This window comes from Xiphophorus maculatus, chromosome 8, assembly GCF_002775205.1.
Source record: "Xiphophorus maculatus strain JP 163 A chromosome 8, X_maculatus-5.0-male, whole genome shotgun sequence".
NCBI lineage: Eukaryota > Metazoa > Chordata > Actinopteri > Cyprinodontiformes > Poeciliidae > Xiphophorus > Xiphophorus maculatus.
Genome location: NC_036450.1, coordinates 18477334 through 18494893, shown reverse-complemented (window position 1 = coordinate 18494893; position 17560 = coordinate 18477334). Strand labels below are relative to the sequence as shown.

General features: G+C 39.0%; 1 protein-coding gene across 3 annotated transcripts; it reads right to left on the bottom strand.

Moving 5' to 3' along the window:
- Positions 1-1158: 1158 nt before the first annotated feature.
- LOC102230367 (guanine nucleotide-binding protein subunit alpha-11-like) lies at positions 1159-17479 on the bottom strand. Of its 3 annotated transcripts, none has more exons than XM_023338079.1 (8): positions 17147-17479; positions 16868-17024; positions 14635-14819; positions 10725-10879; positions 10384-10512; positions 7694-7823; positions 7039-7192; positions 1159-6121 (listed from the first exon to the last, which is right to left on the bottom strand). In XM_023338079.1, exons 2-8 carry the CDS (start codon positions 17001-17003, stop codon positions 5931-5933), a joined length of 1080 nt encoding a protein of 359 aa, XP_023193847.1. In that variant the 5' UTR covers positions 17004-17024; positions 17147-17479; the 3' UTR covers positions 1159-5930. The 3 variants fall into 3 exon arrangements, with proteins under 3 accessions (XP_023193847.1, XP_023193848.1, XP_005798706.1); XM_023338080.1 differs by having other exon boundaries at positions 17263-17479; XM_005798649.2 differs by having other exon boundaries at positions 16868-17479.
- Positions 17480-17560: the final 81 nt, after the last annotated feature.

Here is a 17560-nt window from a genome sequence, read left to right as displayed (position 1 = left end):
CTTTTATAAACTTTTTATTTTTCTTTTAATTTTTTTATAGGCATTAAATTGCTTTCACACTTGTACTTTGGTTTGGTTACACTTGCATCAAACTAATTTTGTTTGGACAAAAATAACATTAGTAACTAAAAATCCAGTTTTTAAATGATTATTTTACTTATCGAGATTATTTAGCGAGATGCCACAATACGTTTTGATGTATAATAAACATCAGTTGCGACCTGCATCCCTGAGGAATAATTAGACATGCTACAGATTCACTTGCATATGCTGGAGCTTTATCTAATTAAAGCAGCATTTAATACGCAAATAAAATGCAAGACATATATACAATGGTGTACTGTGGCTGTCAGTCGAGGTTTTTGATAAGCTTATGAGTTTGACAAAAACCTTATAATGAACACAACAAACATTTGGAAAAGGATGCTCTGATTAGATAAAATAAATAAAATAAAAAAATTCTACATCAAAAATGTTTTATGTGGAGGAAAACTAACATTGCACTTCTCCCTGAAATCACCATCCCTGGAGGAATAGTTTAGCGCCAGCATCCTGCTGCGAAGCTGCGTTTCTTCAGCAAGCACAGGAAAGCTGTTAGCTTAAACCCAAGAAGAGAAAAACTGCTTTCACAAAATGTTTAAAATAGCTTTATCATCAAATTCAGGTATTTGATTTCTATTATTTAAAAATCCTCTAATTCTCTATATAGTTTACGATTCCCACTTTGGGAAGCACTGCTTTTAAATGCCCTTACAAGAGGAGCATAACTGCTACAGCACTTGAAGTGTTTGTCCCCTGAAAATAATGGTTCTTTGGCACAGTATAGGTCTCTGTTTACAGGCCTAAAAATATGGTCCTCCTCCTGAGAGCTCCAGCCAGATGGATGCATCACAGCGGAGGATTTCAGGAAGAGCACGACTCCAGATGAGCAGAGGATGCAGCCAGGAAGACAAACCGGCAGGGTACAGAAGTAAATCATCTTTATCTATCAAATATATAAAGATTGTATACTTGACAAAATGACCCAAAACTTTTTATTTAATTTTTTTGTCACATTTGCAAACTTAAATAAAAATATGAAAAAAAAATACATTTTGAAATCAGACATTTACGTATATTCTGCATAAAGACAAAAGACCATTTTTTCTTACACTTTAATATTAAGATGACTTAAGGTCAGTTAAATTTACTGAAATCATCTGCTATCCTTTTAAGCAATTTGGGAAAGCCCCCTGGTTAGAGGCTGCATTTCAATTCACGACCCTCGAGTTAACAAGAGCCAAATCTGTGGACATATTTTGAAATATAAGGAAAAGAATTGGTGCATTCACAGGTACAATTTCCAGATATGTTCAAAAATTTGTACTTGCGAATAAAATGTTTGAAGAGCTGAAGGAGCTTGTTTTGTAAGAAAAATGTGTCCGGTCCAAAATGTGCAAATCAACCACAGAACAAAAGCAAAAGTCTTTGTGAAAATCCTGGCAGAACAAGTCATGTAGCAACATGGTTGAAAGGCCACTTAGAAAGGAAGAAGTGAGCCACATAGAAAGCCAGATCAGTTTGTAAATGCCCTCAAGGAAAATTACCAATGTTTTTGAAGACATGTTCTGTCTCTTTATTAAATTAATATTGAAGTATTAGAGCATAACAGAAAAATGCCTGAGAACACAATTTTAACTTTTAAGGACATGGGTGGCCGCATCATGTTTTAGGGGTGTTTTGCCACAGGCTGCCATTTTGCACTGCACAAAATAAAAGACCTCAGGACGAAAGAACATTATATGCAAATCCTGAAGCAACATATCCAGACATCAGCCAGGAAGTCAAAGCTTGAGCCCAGAAGATATTTTCAAATGGTTAATAACCCCAATCAGGACCAACTCTGGGCATTAGCCACGTGTGTCGTTGCCTAGTGAGCATCCCGTTGCTGCAACAACTCAAAGGAAACCCTAGAATAAAATAAACAACAACAACGCGCAGCCCTGTCAGGTGCCTTTTTCTCTTGCTGTTCAAATTGAAAATTCGAACAGCAATCGATCGTTTCTCAACTTGACAGAGCCTCTGTCAATTAAATCCGCTGAGAAGGAAAACTGAATCTATCTACTGATGCTTCACAACCAGCTGTTCTGACAGAAGCAGGCCTGGCATTTTGTACACACATTTTTGTAAATGAGTTTGCAGAACCTGATCATAATTGCTCCACCTGTTCTTTGAGTTACACTCAAGCTGTATGGAGTCTCTCACACTTATCAAATTTGCTGTCGATCACAACTATTGGTGAGAAATCAGAGGAGATATGTCATGTGGGCAGAGACAGAGCAGTAGCAGTAGCTTTTAATTACATTATTGCAATTATAGCCCTCAACAGGAGAGGGATTTCTCTTATGTGTGAACATACAGTTGTGTTCGAAATAATAGCAGTGCCTCAACAGCAGCAAGAAAATCACTGGTTTTATTAACATTTCAAACTCTATACCCCAGATAAGTTTCTGGGGGGTAAAATAAAGGTATAGAAAACCAACAAACCCAACAGGACAGCCATGCATACTGTGGATTCTGTGAAATTGAATGATTAACTGAAAAGGGTGTGTTCAAAAAAATAGCAGTGGTGAGTCCAATTAGAGAGGGCATCAATTAGGGAGGGTATTCTGGGAAAAAAGGGTGTTAACAGGTGATCCGTATTTAAGGATCAAGACAACTGGCATGCTGGCTGTGCATTTCTCCTGAAAAAACAATGAAAATGGGTCGTTCCAGACACTGTTCTGAAGATGAGCGTTTCCTAATAAAAAAATTGATTAAAGAAGGGAAAACATACAAAGAGGTGCAGAAAATCATTGGCTGTTCAGCTAAAATGATCTCAAATGCCCTGAAATGGGAGCAAAAAACTGAAAAACGAGGAAGAAAAAGAAAGACAACCCCTCGAATGGACAGAAGAATAGCCAAACTGGCGAAGACTCAGCCAATGATGGGATCCAAGAGGATCAAGCAAGACCTTCAGTTGACAGTGAGTACTGTGACAATCAGAAGACGTCTTACTGAGGTTAACCTTCCAGCAAGAAGCCCCCGCAAAGTCCCACTGCTGAGAAAAAGACATGTGCAGAAGCGTTTACAATTTGCCAAAGAGCACATTGACTGGCCTGAAAAGAAATGGCATAATATCTTGTGGACAGATGAAAGCAAGATTGTTCTTTTTGGGTCTAAGGGTCACAGGCAGTATGTCAGACGCCCTGCAAACACAGAATTCAAGCCACAGTACTCACTGAAGACCATTAAGCATGGTGGTGCAAGCATCATGTTATGGGGATGTTTTTCATACTATGGTGTTGGTCCGATTCACCGCATACAAGGGATCATGGATCAGTTCCAGTACATCAGGATCCTGGAAGAGGTCATGCTGCCATATGCTGAGGAGGAAATGCCTTTGAGGTGGACCTTTCAACAGGATAATGACCCCAAACACACCAGCAAGCGAGCAAAAGCATGGTTCCAGATGAACAAGATTCAACTGATGGAGTGGCCAGCACAATCCCCGGACCTTAATCCCATCGAAAACTTGTGGGCTGACATAAAAAGTGCAGTGCATGAGGCAAAACCAAGAAACGCTGAGGAATTGTGGAATACAGTGCAATTATCCTGGGCTGCAATACCTGTGGAACGATGCCAGAAGTTGGTTGACTCCATGCACCACAGATGTGTAGCAGTCATCGGAAACCGTGGTTTTGCAACAAAATATTAGTTTAGGATACTCAGCTAGGTTCACTTATCAAGAATTTCTTTGTTTGTACAGTACATTTTTGAGTTTCCAAGGAAAGATGGCAACACTGCTATTCTTTTGAACATGCCATTTCTTACTTTATTTGAAATATTATTATTATCATTTAAGTTTTGATGACCTTGCGCAATTGTTTTGCTTTGGAATAGAATGTACTGTGTCCCCAATGTATCTGTGTTCATTAAAGTACAATTTCTTTGAAGAATTTTGACATTTACTCATTTTTCTAAAGGCACTGCTATTATTTCGAACACAACTGTATATGTTTCTGTCAGTTATTTTCTTCATTTGGTTCCTTTTACATAGGTATAAAAGGGATATATATATATATATATATATATATATAACTGATCAAAATATATTAGTCACATTATTAATGTTAACAGAATTATGAAGCTTCAAGTGAAGTAGTAAAGAACGGTACTTTTTTGGCCCACATATAAATATAACTCAGAAAATAGTTGCAGATTAAAGTACTGGAAGATGTTTTTATAGCGGTGTTGTGGTTTGTTAGGAACGTCTGCTGAATGAAGTACATGATGCAGTCTTGTTTATGCTTTATGCTGAGAGTCTGATGTTGTTCGGCCATCACATTGATGTTGTTAATCAAAATAAATAAAATTCTACTGCAGCTGTCGTGCAGTGTACAGTATTGCAACCTCTTTTAGATCCATAGTCTCACGTAAATTATTTGTTGTGTTTAACTCATCAAGTTGTCTCTCCAATGCATGTTCTGTTCAGCAGGTAAACCTAATTGACATCTGTCCTGGACAGACGCACTGAGGAAACACCTGTCACATCTGGTGCTCTAAAACTCAATGTCTGTACAGTCAAGAAAATGGCTAAAGTTTCAAACTTTTCTGAGCTTTTATAGAAAAAAAGAAAAGTAATTGAACTGTATTTTTCAAATGGGTTGGAGTTTTCTTTTTATTAAAGATTTTGTCAAAAGGACTCCATTTTATAACAGTATTCACACTTTTTAAAACTACTTTACCACCTTCTATACTAAAAAAGTGTAATATTTTACACAGGGAACACAACCATGAATATTGATTTAAGTTATCTGTACAATATTTAAAGATTTTATCTGAACAGGACTAGTTTAGTCTTATTTAATACCAGACAACAAAAAGAAAAGTACAGAGAAGGAAACTATCTTATTCTACCTCACACTGTTATTGTTAAGAAGAACACGGTTGTGTAAACATAAGTACTTTCTCTTTGATATATTTGATCAAAATAATTTTCACTTTAGGATTTCACCTTTTAACACTGACTTTAATGCGCACCAAAATAAAACCAATTCAAACCAAAGCATCACCATATTATACAGTACGTGCAAAATCTAATCAAATTAAGGAAATGATACAACTTTAAAGACTTCAGTCCCTGAAGGAATGTGATTTTTTTACTACCCAGTAAATTGACTCCAAAATGCTGGACATCCCTTTTAATCCCCCCACCAAACATAAAACATGGATGCTCCCCAAAAAAGTTTTCTTTAGCAAAGTCACCACAGGCAGATCCAAAGTGCTGATCAAGATCTCACTAACTGAAGCTCATGCAGCAATGCAGCAACATGCGCTGTGCCCTTTTACATGAATGGTGTTGTTCGTGTCCTCCCTGACCTGTTCCTTTTTAGTCAAGCCCTAATCTAAGCTTCAAACTCAAATCTAAAGACAAACACCACTTTAGTGATGCTGGTCTTCACAGAGCATCCAGTCCCGCAGCTTCCCCGATGGAAGATCTACTACATCACAATTCCTCCGAGGCATCCGAAGCCAGTAAAATATGTTTCTCCCCTATTAATCTGCCAGTGTGCATTTCCACCGCTCTAAAATGTCCACATAGCGCTCGATAAATTTCAGAGTGCACGCTATATTAGACTCCGCTGAAAGCCAGCACTTTAATTGGCAGGTCACACTTTGTAATAGCCGAAGACATCCACTTACAGAGTCTAACAAGAAAATTTGAAATGCATCGGCTGTACAGTCATTCGATGACAAGCTCTGAAGCGCTTCAATTTCCTGTTTTGGATTAAAGTGTGAAACAGCAGGAACAGCAGGAGCGGCGGCGGCGGACGGAGATGCTGCAGAGCCCTCCCAGTCTGGGGGGGGCTGCGCTGTGACGATTAAATTACAGCAGGAGCGCCAGGCGCTCACATCAGGTTGTGTTCTCTCAGGTTTAAGTGCATGATGTAGTGCTTCACGTCCTTGAAGACAATTTGGATGTTCTCTGTGTCCGTGGCGCACGTGAAGTGGGGGTAGATCGTTTTCTCATCATTCACATTGAGACTGAGGAACATGTCCAGGATGAACTTTTGTCCTGCCTCAGCATCCTGCTGGGGACCTGAGAGAGGGGTCCAGCAGGACATTTGTTTAGTACACATTGGTAGAGCAAAACTGTTGATTTCACCTGAGTTAACTTATTATGAAATAGATGTAAGGTGACAATTGCAGGTGCATAAGAATCATTTCTGAGAAAGGGTGTTCCCTGGTAAAGATGTGTCAAAAAAGCCTTAAACTAATCTTACCGAATGGTAGAGAAATCTAATCTTTAACTTTTAAAAAAATCATTTGGATCTTTGTCCATCCCTCCTTGCACAATCTCTCTTGCTCGTACCTGGGATGAGTGTTTATTGAAAAGTCTGTCTGCACTCTTTTTCTGTTTTTTTTTTTGTAAAGGGCAACATATTTTTTCATATAAAAACTCCTGCCATTTCAAAGAGTTCGTGATGCCACATACACCACATGGGCACTAGGTGGTTTTTTCAGAATCTTATGTTTTCAAGCCACCAACCTGGAGTGATGCTGCCAGTGTTATATGATTATTTTTATTACTTATAGTACAGCTAATTAGAATTATGATTGTAAGTCAATAGAATTGCAATTATGATTAAAATAATCATATAATTATAATACATTACAATTATATTTGATTTTAGCTCAATATAAAAGGCTCAAAATTAGTCTTATTGTTCCAAATTAAAATCCCACTTATGGATTCCTGACTCCACCGTTTACATTTGTTACAGTAGGACAGACTTTCTTCAGAGTTTCAATTCTAAAATTTCTCAAAACTCAAATTCTGTGTGAAAAAAAATGAGGGGGGGGAGGATATTTCATTTGAAATATCCTCTCCCCCACTTAAATGTACTTAAATTAAAGTAATAAAGTGAAACATTGTGGTATTACGAGGCTTTTTACACATGTGAAGGGGGCCAATAGCTGTGTAGGATGCCATACTTTTAACATGTTAGCCCTTACCCTTAAACTCTGGGAAGTAGTCCACCAAATGTGAATACGTGATTTTTTCCTTCAACAGATCCATCTTGTTGAGAAACAGAATGATCGAGGACTCGCTGAACCATTCATATTTTATGATTGTCTCGAACAAGGCCATGCTCTCCTCCATCCGATTCTGTGGGAAGCATATGAGCAAGAGTGAAAATATTAGGAGAAAAACCCGAGAGTCGTAATTCAGCGGCGAAGGGTGTGAGCAAATTCAGCTTCCTGCCAGATTCATCACAGAAAACTGTTTTCCACAGAGCAGAGTGACTAAAGGGCTCCCCCTGCAGGTCAACCTTATGCACAACCACAAAGGAACATTGAGAGGAGGTTTTTGAGCGTGACCAAAGAGAAACAGAAAGAGAGAAACAGAGAGAGAGAGAGAGAGAGGGCAGAGAAGGGAGAGAGGCATCAAGCTGGTGTCGGACTTGAGAAATCTGGGTCATCATTTCCACCTAACACGTTTGGCTTTAAACAAAGGGAACAATCTCCCTTTGTGTCCCTTAAAAGGATTTTTTTTTATCATCCCAAAGTGAGCCTCTTTCACATCCCCCATGCACACAAATAATAAGACACTGTGTGAAAGAAAAAAGTTTTATTTTGTAGGCAGCGGCAGCAGCAGTCTGCCTCTCACCTCATGGTTGGACTCGGCGAGGACCTGATCGTACTCGCTGAGCGCCACCAGGAACATGATGGACGTGACTTTCTCAAAGCAGTGGATCCACTTCCTCCTTTCAGAACGCTGGCCACCCACATCCACCATCCTGAGGAGCCATAAAGAAAAACACAGATTAACGATTAAAAAGAAAACATCATGATGCTATCACACTTCTACAGATTGCATGTTAAGGAGATGATAAAATAAATGCTTGAAAGGAGAACTAGGGATGTGGTCAAAAAAGCGCTGAGCAGGCGTGAACGTCTTGCTGCAAAGTCAACTCCCTCGAGTGCCAATTAGATCTGCAGCAGAGCTTAAGGACAAGAACAATGAAACCGTTTGGCCACATTGGCAAAAACTACGTATGAAGAAGTCGAGGTGACGTTTTCAAACAATGAACCAGCTGCCAAGCATGGTGGTAGTAGCGTCATTATTTGGCACTCACACTGCTAGTGGCGTTGTTGAGTCGCAAAAATAAATGAAGTGTATAATGAACATAAATTTGCAGAACTACATGTTCATTCTTCAACTTCGCCTATTCTCAGCAATAAGATTGGTGAAATAGGAACACAACAGGGTTTTCCGAACACGCGACTTTTCCTTAATTCTCTTTATATGGCCACCATAATGTAACATAATGTAATGTTGTTCGTTTGTTTATTGTGCTACGTTTTTATCATGTAAAACCCAATCATTAAAACTGGCCCCAGAGTGAATAAAACAGAACAGCATTATTCATCTAATGCATTCTTCCTGACTTCACATTTAGACCCCAACTCTATTAAAAATGTTTAAACTATGCTGAAAAGCCAGGTGCATGCCGAGAAACCAATTTATATAAGCTCTACTATTTCTGATGAGTGGTCCAAAAATCCACACAAAAAGTGGATGGTTTTTCTGCAGCTATAAGACGTTTATCCAAATGTTACCAGGAGCGCATCCACACATTTAGCTTGTTTGCTGATTTCAAACACGCCTCAACCTAAAGAGTTTAGGAATCTGGACCGAATAACAAATCAAATGCAAATTGAGCTTCTATGTTTCCTAAAATGTTTCCTACTACTCATAATTACCCACAACTATCCCAGTGATGGAGTGCGTGTGAACTGCAGTGCTTTCCATGCAAATACAGAGTCGTCAAAGTTTCATTTATCATGTAACTATTACATGAGGGCTTTAAAACATCTTCACTGCTACTGTGCAATGAGATCCATGTTCTGTTTGGTCGTCGTATTCAAAGCAGTAATCAGGTATTTCCTGCAGTCTGACTAATTGGAAATCATGCAAATATGACAACAGGAAAAGCGTAAGCAATCACTCCTAATGCGTCAACAATGTGCCTCGCATTTTGAGTGTTTTTTTTTTTTTTTGTAATGTATGACATTCCCAGACACAGATTAGTACTTTGCCAAAAACCTACTGTATTAACTTTTTAGTGTGTGGTAGTAACCTCTTTTCCTCCCTGGCATAATGGGACAATACTAAGCTACCTGTTTTAGGTCAGTTAAGACTACCAAAATTGTTTCAATGCTGGAATAATGAAAGATATAATTTTATATTACTTTCTTTAAAGGCAGACGTTTTCCCAAAGAAAGATGAGAATGCCTCTAAAGAATTTCGGGAAAGCCTCGATAATGAAGTCGTGCCTGAAACAATGCAGAGAAAAGGTACCCAGTCAAAGACAGAGCTGCAATGATTAGTGGATCACGGCCATAAAAAAAAATTTGTCAACCTGCTGTGTAGAAGGATGATTATATAGAATGCTAGTTTACAGGAAATGGTGGAGTCAGTGCTGTCTCCATTGTCTGCCAGTTGGCTGTTATTTGAAGCCAAAGTGAATGCAGGCTGCACAAACAGAGCTGCCCTTCAATATTAGAGCTGCTGCAGGGAATGAGTTTCAAAAATTCAAGCACCAGAGCCGTGTGTCAACTCTGGACAGGTAAACGTCATTGAGTTAAAACATGTGGTCCTTCGCTGTGTTGTGTGTAAGTTTGGATGTCAAATCCCCCCATTAACCCAGACTAAAGTACTCCAATACAGAACAGATCAATTATCTGCAGCCAAGAATACTTTTTAGGAGTAGAGTTTTTTAGAGGGAATGCTTGGATGAAGAAAAAAAGAGAGAAAAATAAAATAACTGAGCAAAGAGTCAGGGAGCACTGATCTGTAGAACGACACATCCAGTGTGGTCTGTGTAAAATATTAATTCATTCAACAGACCTGCATTTTTGAGTAAGAGTGAAATAAATGTTGCCCAAACAACTTTCCCCGAAATTTTAGCATGTTAAGTTTTGTTGCCAAGTTGTCGAGCAACAAAGTAACAAAGTGCACAACATTGTTCATCAGTCCCGATTGTTGATCTCTGTCGCTCTTTTCCCCAAATGTGATTCTTCTTCTTTATGTAGTCTCTATAGTGTTAACAAACTTCATCCACCATTTGCACCAACTGTTTTTATTTATTTGAAATGACATAACTAGAGAAACCTAAAATATGTGACAAAAATAACAAAATAAATGAACTATGTGCTTTTTTTGATTCCCAACAAATATTCCAATAAAACTTCTTTTTTTTTATCAATAATTGCCTCAGCAAATCAGATGTTCTACCTGTGATATTGCAGCAGCAAGAGACCCAGAGAAGCATGAACAAAAATAATAAAACTCACCTGAACACCACATTCTCCAGGTCAAAGGGATACTCTATTATTCCTGTTGTAGGCACTCTGACCCTTAGGATATCTTGCTGGGTTGGCAGATAAGCAGAATCAGCAATTCGAGCCAAGTCACTGAGATAGCTGAAGGCAATGGGAGATATTGCAGAGTTTAAAAAAAAATTAGAATTTAATTATTTATTGAAAACTGAATTCTCAGTATTTGCTTCTAAGACAATTGGTAAAAACTAAAAAAGGAATTATTATCAGACTGTTTTTTTCTGAGAATACTGAAGAATTAAGCACAGTAAACTATTTGACAACGTTTAAGAAGTTATTAGTCTGTTTACACTCACTATTTAGCCGAGTCTGAGAGCTGGTATTCCCTCCGCCGAGTGTAGCATTCCTGAATTCCCGGATCATTCCACAGGCTCTCCAAGGCCTCCACGTATGGGTTTGTTAATGTTTTCACACTTTCCACATCAACGCCAATGACCAAGACGGCATTTTCCTGAGCCACAGAATGTAAAGTCAGTTTGATTTGCAAAGATCATGTTGTAAAATACAACTTTGCAACAAGAACGCCATTGTTACAAACTGAGAACAAATGAGTTTTCCATTTCACAAATTCTTCTTCCTGAGCTGCAGATCTCTGCTTTAGATTCATCCACAACTTTATCCCTGACTTGTCTGCTCTGTCCCTTGATCTCATGATGCTGTTTGGTCAAATATGTTCTACAACAAACCTCTGAGACCTATGTAGAAAAATTGGATTAATAATGAGATTAAATTTCACACAATCAAACTCTAATTAATTATATTAATTTACTGATTCAGTAAATTCTGAGGGGAACTGGTTGGACCAGATTTTATTTGTGGATGTCTCAGAGTTAACAGGATGAAAACAAAACCGAATCTCATTTTTCAGATTTCATCTGTAAATAAAATTATCATTTTGCTTCTGCTTCAAAATTATCTAGACCACTCTGCTGTCATACCACATTAAATCTTATTAAAATACACTGCAGCTTGTGGCTTAATCTATATCTTTGTTTACTTGTACTTTCAAAATGACAATATTTCCTAAGCTGCTTTACAAGCCAGAAATATCCTGAAACGACTAAAGCTATAAACCTAGAGAGAAAAATAGTCACCTAAATATACTTAAAACCGAGTGCTAAATAACAACCAGAACAATAAAAAAAAATTTTTTATTTTTAAACAATGTGATTTTTGAGTCTAAAATGAAGACAAGCAGCGACGCAGTGGAACAACTTTTAGCTCGTCAGAACCTTTCTGAACTTTTAACAATAATGTAAAGTCAGTGCAGCACCTTTAGCTTTCACATTAAGCCTGAAAATTGGTTCTTCCACTTCCTGTTTGAAGTTCTTCAGCTGCAGACCTTCAGAGTAAGCTTTCACCAATAATCTACTTAGGGTTGGAACGGCTCGGTGATCATTTATGGCGAACCACTACAGTCCGTTTACATTCAGGCACGCTTGTTTACGACTACATCTCCATCAGGAAACATTCCCAGCTGCCTCGATGTGTAATGTGTCACGACAAACATGTTATCCATGATTCATAAAGCGGCGGATTTGAACCGGTCCTTCTAGTAGTGTTCCTGCCACAAGCCGCTAATCTGAGCAAAATGCCATTGTTAGGTAATGCATCTTAGTCCACTGTAAATAAACTGAACAAGCTGATTAAACCATCATTAACTTTCATCAAACAAAAACCGTTACAGAGCTGTTTATTGGATCCTTTCTCTGCCTACACTGCAGTTAATTAAGTTATTGGTAAGAATTTGCGGGAGAATATCACTGCTTTGCCGTTTATTTAAATATTGATGTGTTATGCTTGATATATCGTGCACAGTCTACGTTATTAACACTGGTATTTGGTGTTTTACATCCTCCAATACTCCAAAACGTTCAGCCTCCAATTTAAACAAAAGCAAGCTGGCAAGTATGAAGAATTTCCAGCCAAAGTGACAGCTGCTGCGTTCAGATTTTATCAGCACTCATTAAATGTAGCTCCAGGAGCCGTTTTAAAAACATTGTCTCAATGATTTTTATCATGTTTCCTGCTGGTTTGTAATGAACCAGCCCAAATGAAGGGCTTCCTTCCTGCTATAAGCTTGATGAGAAAACATGGTAAAAAAGGCTGAAGGTGGAAGCTCCCAGCTGGGAGCCGGGTATTCCCACCATAACGATTCGGATGCTGTGCAACATTTTCCTGCTGGAATCATATTTCCCAAAACAATGCAACTGAAAAACTTTTTTAGTTTTGTCCAAACTACCTCTTTTACAACATATTATAATTATCGTGTGTCATATTTCCACACTGTTTGTCTGGAGAACTACTTTCCTTTACTGCTGACAGGTTCAAAACAATTCTGGAAGCCAGTCATGTTTTTGTGCCTTCCAAAAAGTATTCACACCTGGAAACATTACGCATTTTTCCACGCTACAACCATCAAACACAGTGTTATTCGCATGGGTTTTATGAGACAGACAAAAACAAAGTAGTGCATTTGTGTGAAGTGGAAAAAAAGATCTATCTTTAACTTTTTAAGCAATAAAAATCTGACAAAACTGTAACCTGTGTTTTTATTCAGCCGATCTGAGCCAATGCCTTGTAAAACACCTGCTGGTACAATTACAGATGTGAATATGTTTGGTGCATGTTTATAACAACATTGTACATCCAGAAACTAAACCTTTTGTTTTTCTTTGCAAAATACCTCAAGCTCTGTCAGATTGAAAGACAAGTGTCTCTGAACAGTAAGTTTTGCCACAGATTTTCAACTGGAGCTCCGTCTGGACTTTGACTGGACCATTGTAAGACACAAATATGCTTCGATTAATAGTCCCAGAAATCACTGCGATAATATTGTGGATATTTTAAATATCCAAAATACATAAACATACCATAAATAAATAACACGTAAAAGTAAGCGAGTGCAATCCACACCTCAATTGAAGTATTTTATTTATTTTAAAAATGTATTTACTTCACAATTTGTGTTGCTCTATCACATGGAATCACAACCAAATACCTAAAAGATTGTGGTTGTGCTGTAGCAAAATGCAAAACCACAAAGTGTGTGAATACCTCTGCAAGGCGCTGCACATCAGATGATAAATGGATCATGTAATTAATGCAACAGCCCTATTAGTCTCCCTTTGACAGCTTCCTGTATGAAGATTCCTCAGTTGCAGAGTGTATCCATTGCAAAGTACAGTTAAACATTCAACCGTTTTGAGGCATGAAGTGGCAGCAGTTACCTAATCTTCAGCTTTATCGAAAAAATAAAATAAAATTAAGGCAACGACATCAGAACCAGAGACTCAAATAAACAAACGTAGATCATAAAAAATGTCGCTCTCTCTCCCTATCTACTAGATACAGTGTTTGAGTCTCTGTAGCTAATAGAAGCAAAATAAATGTTGAGCAGGCTGCTAAAGTGGAGTGGAAACTGCTGCACATCTTCTACACCGCACAGATAAAAGAGAAGTTGGACAGCAGCATGCGTTCAGTCAGACATTTATTCGACAGCACAAAAACAAAGTGCAGTGCAGGAGGTCATCTCTCCTGCAATAGTTTGAATGCCCAATTAATGTCTCTACTAGCAATTAAATTTTTAAGTTGAATTCACTCCAGTTTGACTGTGGTTGTGATTAAGTGCACTTACTTTTCACCATCATCACATTTAAACTAATATGTTATTCCTGGGTTACAAATTCATCCTCAGTCCTCTGAGCCAGCACAGATCTCCATCCCCTTACAAGTCAAAAGCTGACTCAGACTCAACGCCTTGTGTCTGCCTCTCGTCCCGACCTGAAACTCTCGCTGTTTTTAACTGTTGTATACTTCTGTGAGCCAGCAAATTTAAGAGACTAATGTGCTCCTGTCATCGGCGTGACAGGTGCAAATTCCTGTGGGATTAATAGGGAATTGTCTGCCCTTAGCAGGCCTGCCGTGTTCCACCATGCGTTCACCTGAGAGACAGCCTGCTCTGCAAGCAGACAAAATTCACTGGCAGCAACATTGCAAGCCTAAACACTGTTGAAAATTACCAGAAGTGCTTTTGCGGGGTGTGTTGCAGACTGTAATGCGCCTTTTGCATGCTCTGTAAGTAAACCTTGCAAATACCTCTCTGAAGCGGTGTGGAGTAAACCCTCTTTTCTCACTTTGTTTGACTGAAGCGACAATGAAACGAAGAAGGAAAAAAAAAAAGGAAGAAAAAGCTGTCGGGCCTACCTGGTTGTGCTTATACTTGTAAGAGATCTGTAATGTGCTCATGGCTTGGATCATGGCCTGCATTGCTGTGAAGATGTTCTCATAAATCAGTCCGGTGAAGCCTTTCCTGTCCTCCTCAGAGTATCCACGGCCGTGGATGATCCTCATCTGTTTGATGAAAGTACTCTTCCCACTTTCACCAGTACCTGGCCACCAACAGAAGCAACGGAAACGAGATCATCTCATTTTAAAACTTGGGAGATTTTTGCACACTTGAAAGAAGGAAGCAGAGCAAGACATCTTAAAACCATAATGCCGCCTGTGGTCTTTACAAAAACAAGAAGTTTCGCCTCTAAACAGCAATGAAACTGTTTACCTTAAACACATACATTTTGGTTGTATTTGTTTCTATTACTTCCTCTGTTTGTTCATACTATGAAGGTATTGCTGACATCATTGTGAAACCTTGAAGAAGCAGCACTTTGTATTTGTAGCTGATGAGTCTAAATCTACAGATCACACTTATGGCCAGCACATAAATTGTCAGTCAAAGTCAAACTGTAATGTAGATGACATCTAATCAAGGCGAGACTTCCTCAAAATCATGCGCTGTCTTGAATTTGAAGTAACGGGAACAGGTTCTGCGTGAGTCAGTCTTTGCGAAATGCCTTTCAGCATGTTCACAGCATTGCTGATTTCATTTCTTGGAAAGATTATAGCCGCCAAAGACTGAATAAGGTGTCTGAAACATTCCTCAGAGAGCATCATGTTGACATGATAGCGTCACACAGCTGATCCAGATTTGTCAGCTGCACAACCATAATGCGAATGTCCCGTTCCAACACTATCACAGCGATGTTTTTATTGGATTTAGATTTAGTGACTGCAATGGCCTTTTTGTAACAGTTTGAGGTGCTCTGAGCTTTGTAACACGGCGTGTTATACTGCTGCAAGTAGCCCCCAACAAACAGGGACACTCTAAGTAAGCAAGTAAATGTTATTTATATGGCAGTTTCTAAATATAAAAACCACTAAGTGCTTCACAAAGAGCGCATAAATACTGTTGTGATGTTTAAACGATACTCAGATGGTACAGAGGCGCCTAAAATGTTCCAAGAAAACATCCCCCACACCAGTACACCAGTCTAAACCCTGGTTACAGGCTGGATGGATCCACTGCTCTCATGTTTACCCCATATTCTGACACTAAACCCGAAATTGAGATTAAATCAAATGCTCCTCCAATCTGGTATTGCCCAGTTTTAGTTAGCCTGTGTGAATTGTTGCTTTAATTTCCTGTTCTTTTCTGACAATGATGGCATACCGGTACCGCCTCCTTAGCCTAGCTGTTACAAGGTTTAGAGATGGTAAACCTTGACTCATTAGATCCCTGGATCTAATGAGTCATTATTTGAGCCACTTCTGTGCCTCTAGAACTGCTCTGACGTGTGAAATCAGCAAGACATCTTAGTCCACACAACTGTTGTTTGATAGATATTTTCTCTTTTACGGATCATAAGAACACGAGAGATATTTTGTACGTGAAGCCCGCAAAGCAGCAGTTTCTGAAACACGTTCAATGTCAACTAAATCCCTTTTCTTCTGGACTCTTACGCGCAGTTTGAACTTTGTCAAGTCTTCTTCGCCTCATCTAGATTTATCAGAGCACTGAGCTGTTGATTGGCTGATTATTCCTTCATTTTTCATTAACAAGCAATCATGAATGTGGTTGGTATGTGATTGTTTTGGGGGTTTTTTTGTTTTCCGCCTTAGAACAGCCTCAGACTTTACATTGCGTTAGTCTTTAAACCAGTTTTCCCTCAGCAGTCAATGTTTACCATCAGTATTTGATTGAATATTGTGAAACATGAACAGTTTATTTGCTCATTTTAAAGTGAATATAATTTAATATAATTTCTTGCTACTGTACTTTTACTGCACTCCCTTTTACACAATAGCGAATGTGGACTTTGCGTTTTGGTGCAATTTACATGATTCAACCGTGAGATAGATGAACACTGCGTGCAAATCACACAATGTTGCGGTTGTCGTTGCATGAGGATTACCTATGGAATACAAATGTCAAAACCCTGAGTTATCTCGTAGAAATATTGAATAAAAAGCAGTGTTTTTACCATAAATCAGTAAGCCTAATGAAACTTTGAGAGGGAGGGGAAACTGGCGAATATCTCTCCCAACTCCTAATCATATGTTTATAGCCAGAGGTTATTAGACCGCGGTTTTCGTCCCTCACCCAGCAGTAGGAGCTTAAACTCGCGTTGGGAATCCTTCTTGTCCTTGCGGAGCTGCTTCTCAATCTCAGCGTTGATCCTCCGAGCTTCTTTGGCCTCTGGACTGAGGCAGCAGGTCCCCATGGAGCTCAGCGTCATTGCTCCAGGAGAACGCTTCACCTTACATGGCAGACACGCACAGCAAAAGTGAGGAACGGAGAGCGCCGCGCACCTTTAAATCTGCATCATTTTAGACCGCCGAGTGTCTCATTTGAGTAACTTCAAAACATTCTTATTCTGACCTGGAAGCAAGAGCAAGGCAATTTGAGGAAGTGCGAGAACAACTGTTAAGTTCCTCTCTAGTGAAGAGGAAACATAAGTTTGTGTAACAACTTTTGCGTAGCGAGTCTTTACAAACCCTATAGCAGAGCTCCGGGCGTGGCGGGCTTATTATGCTGGATTTCTCCCCCTCCTCTTCAAAACGTTTTGAAAGAGAAAGAAAAATAGATTGTGGAATTGAAAAAATAATGATAATATCCGCCTGTCCAGGTTCTGACTTTTCTGTAGCTGCCGTTATTCTGTGCGTTCAGTTCCCGACCTGCTGGTATCTTGGATGAAACCCAACTAACTAAACCATGTGACTGAGGGCTGTGCTGTGATGGGAAACCGTGTGGGCTTTCAATATTACATTATAGGAGAACACATTTCCGGTGCTA

Excerpts from the sequence above, each read along its gene's own strand:
- LOC102230367 (XM_005798649.2), bottom strand. The coding sequence starts at position 17,003 with ATGACGCTGAGCTCCATGGGGACCTGCTGCCTCAGTCCAGAGGCCAAA. Across the intron at positions 10,513-10,724 it reads CTCTCAGACTCGGCTAAATA|CTATCTCAGTGACTTGGCTC; the intron begins GTGAGTGTAAAC and ends CATTGCCTTCAG. Across the intron at positions 7,824-10,383 it reads CTGGAGAATGTGGTGTTCAG|GATGGTGGATGTGGGTGGCC; the intron begins GTGAGTTTTATT and ends ATGGCTCCTCAG.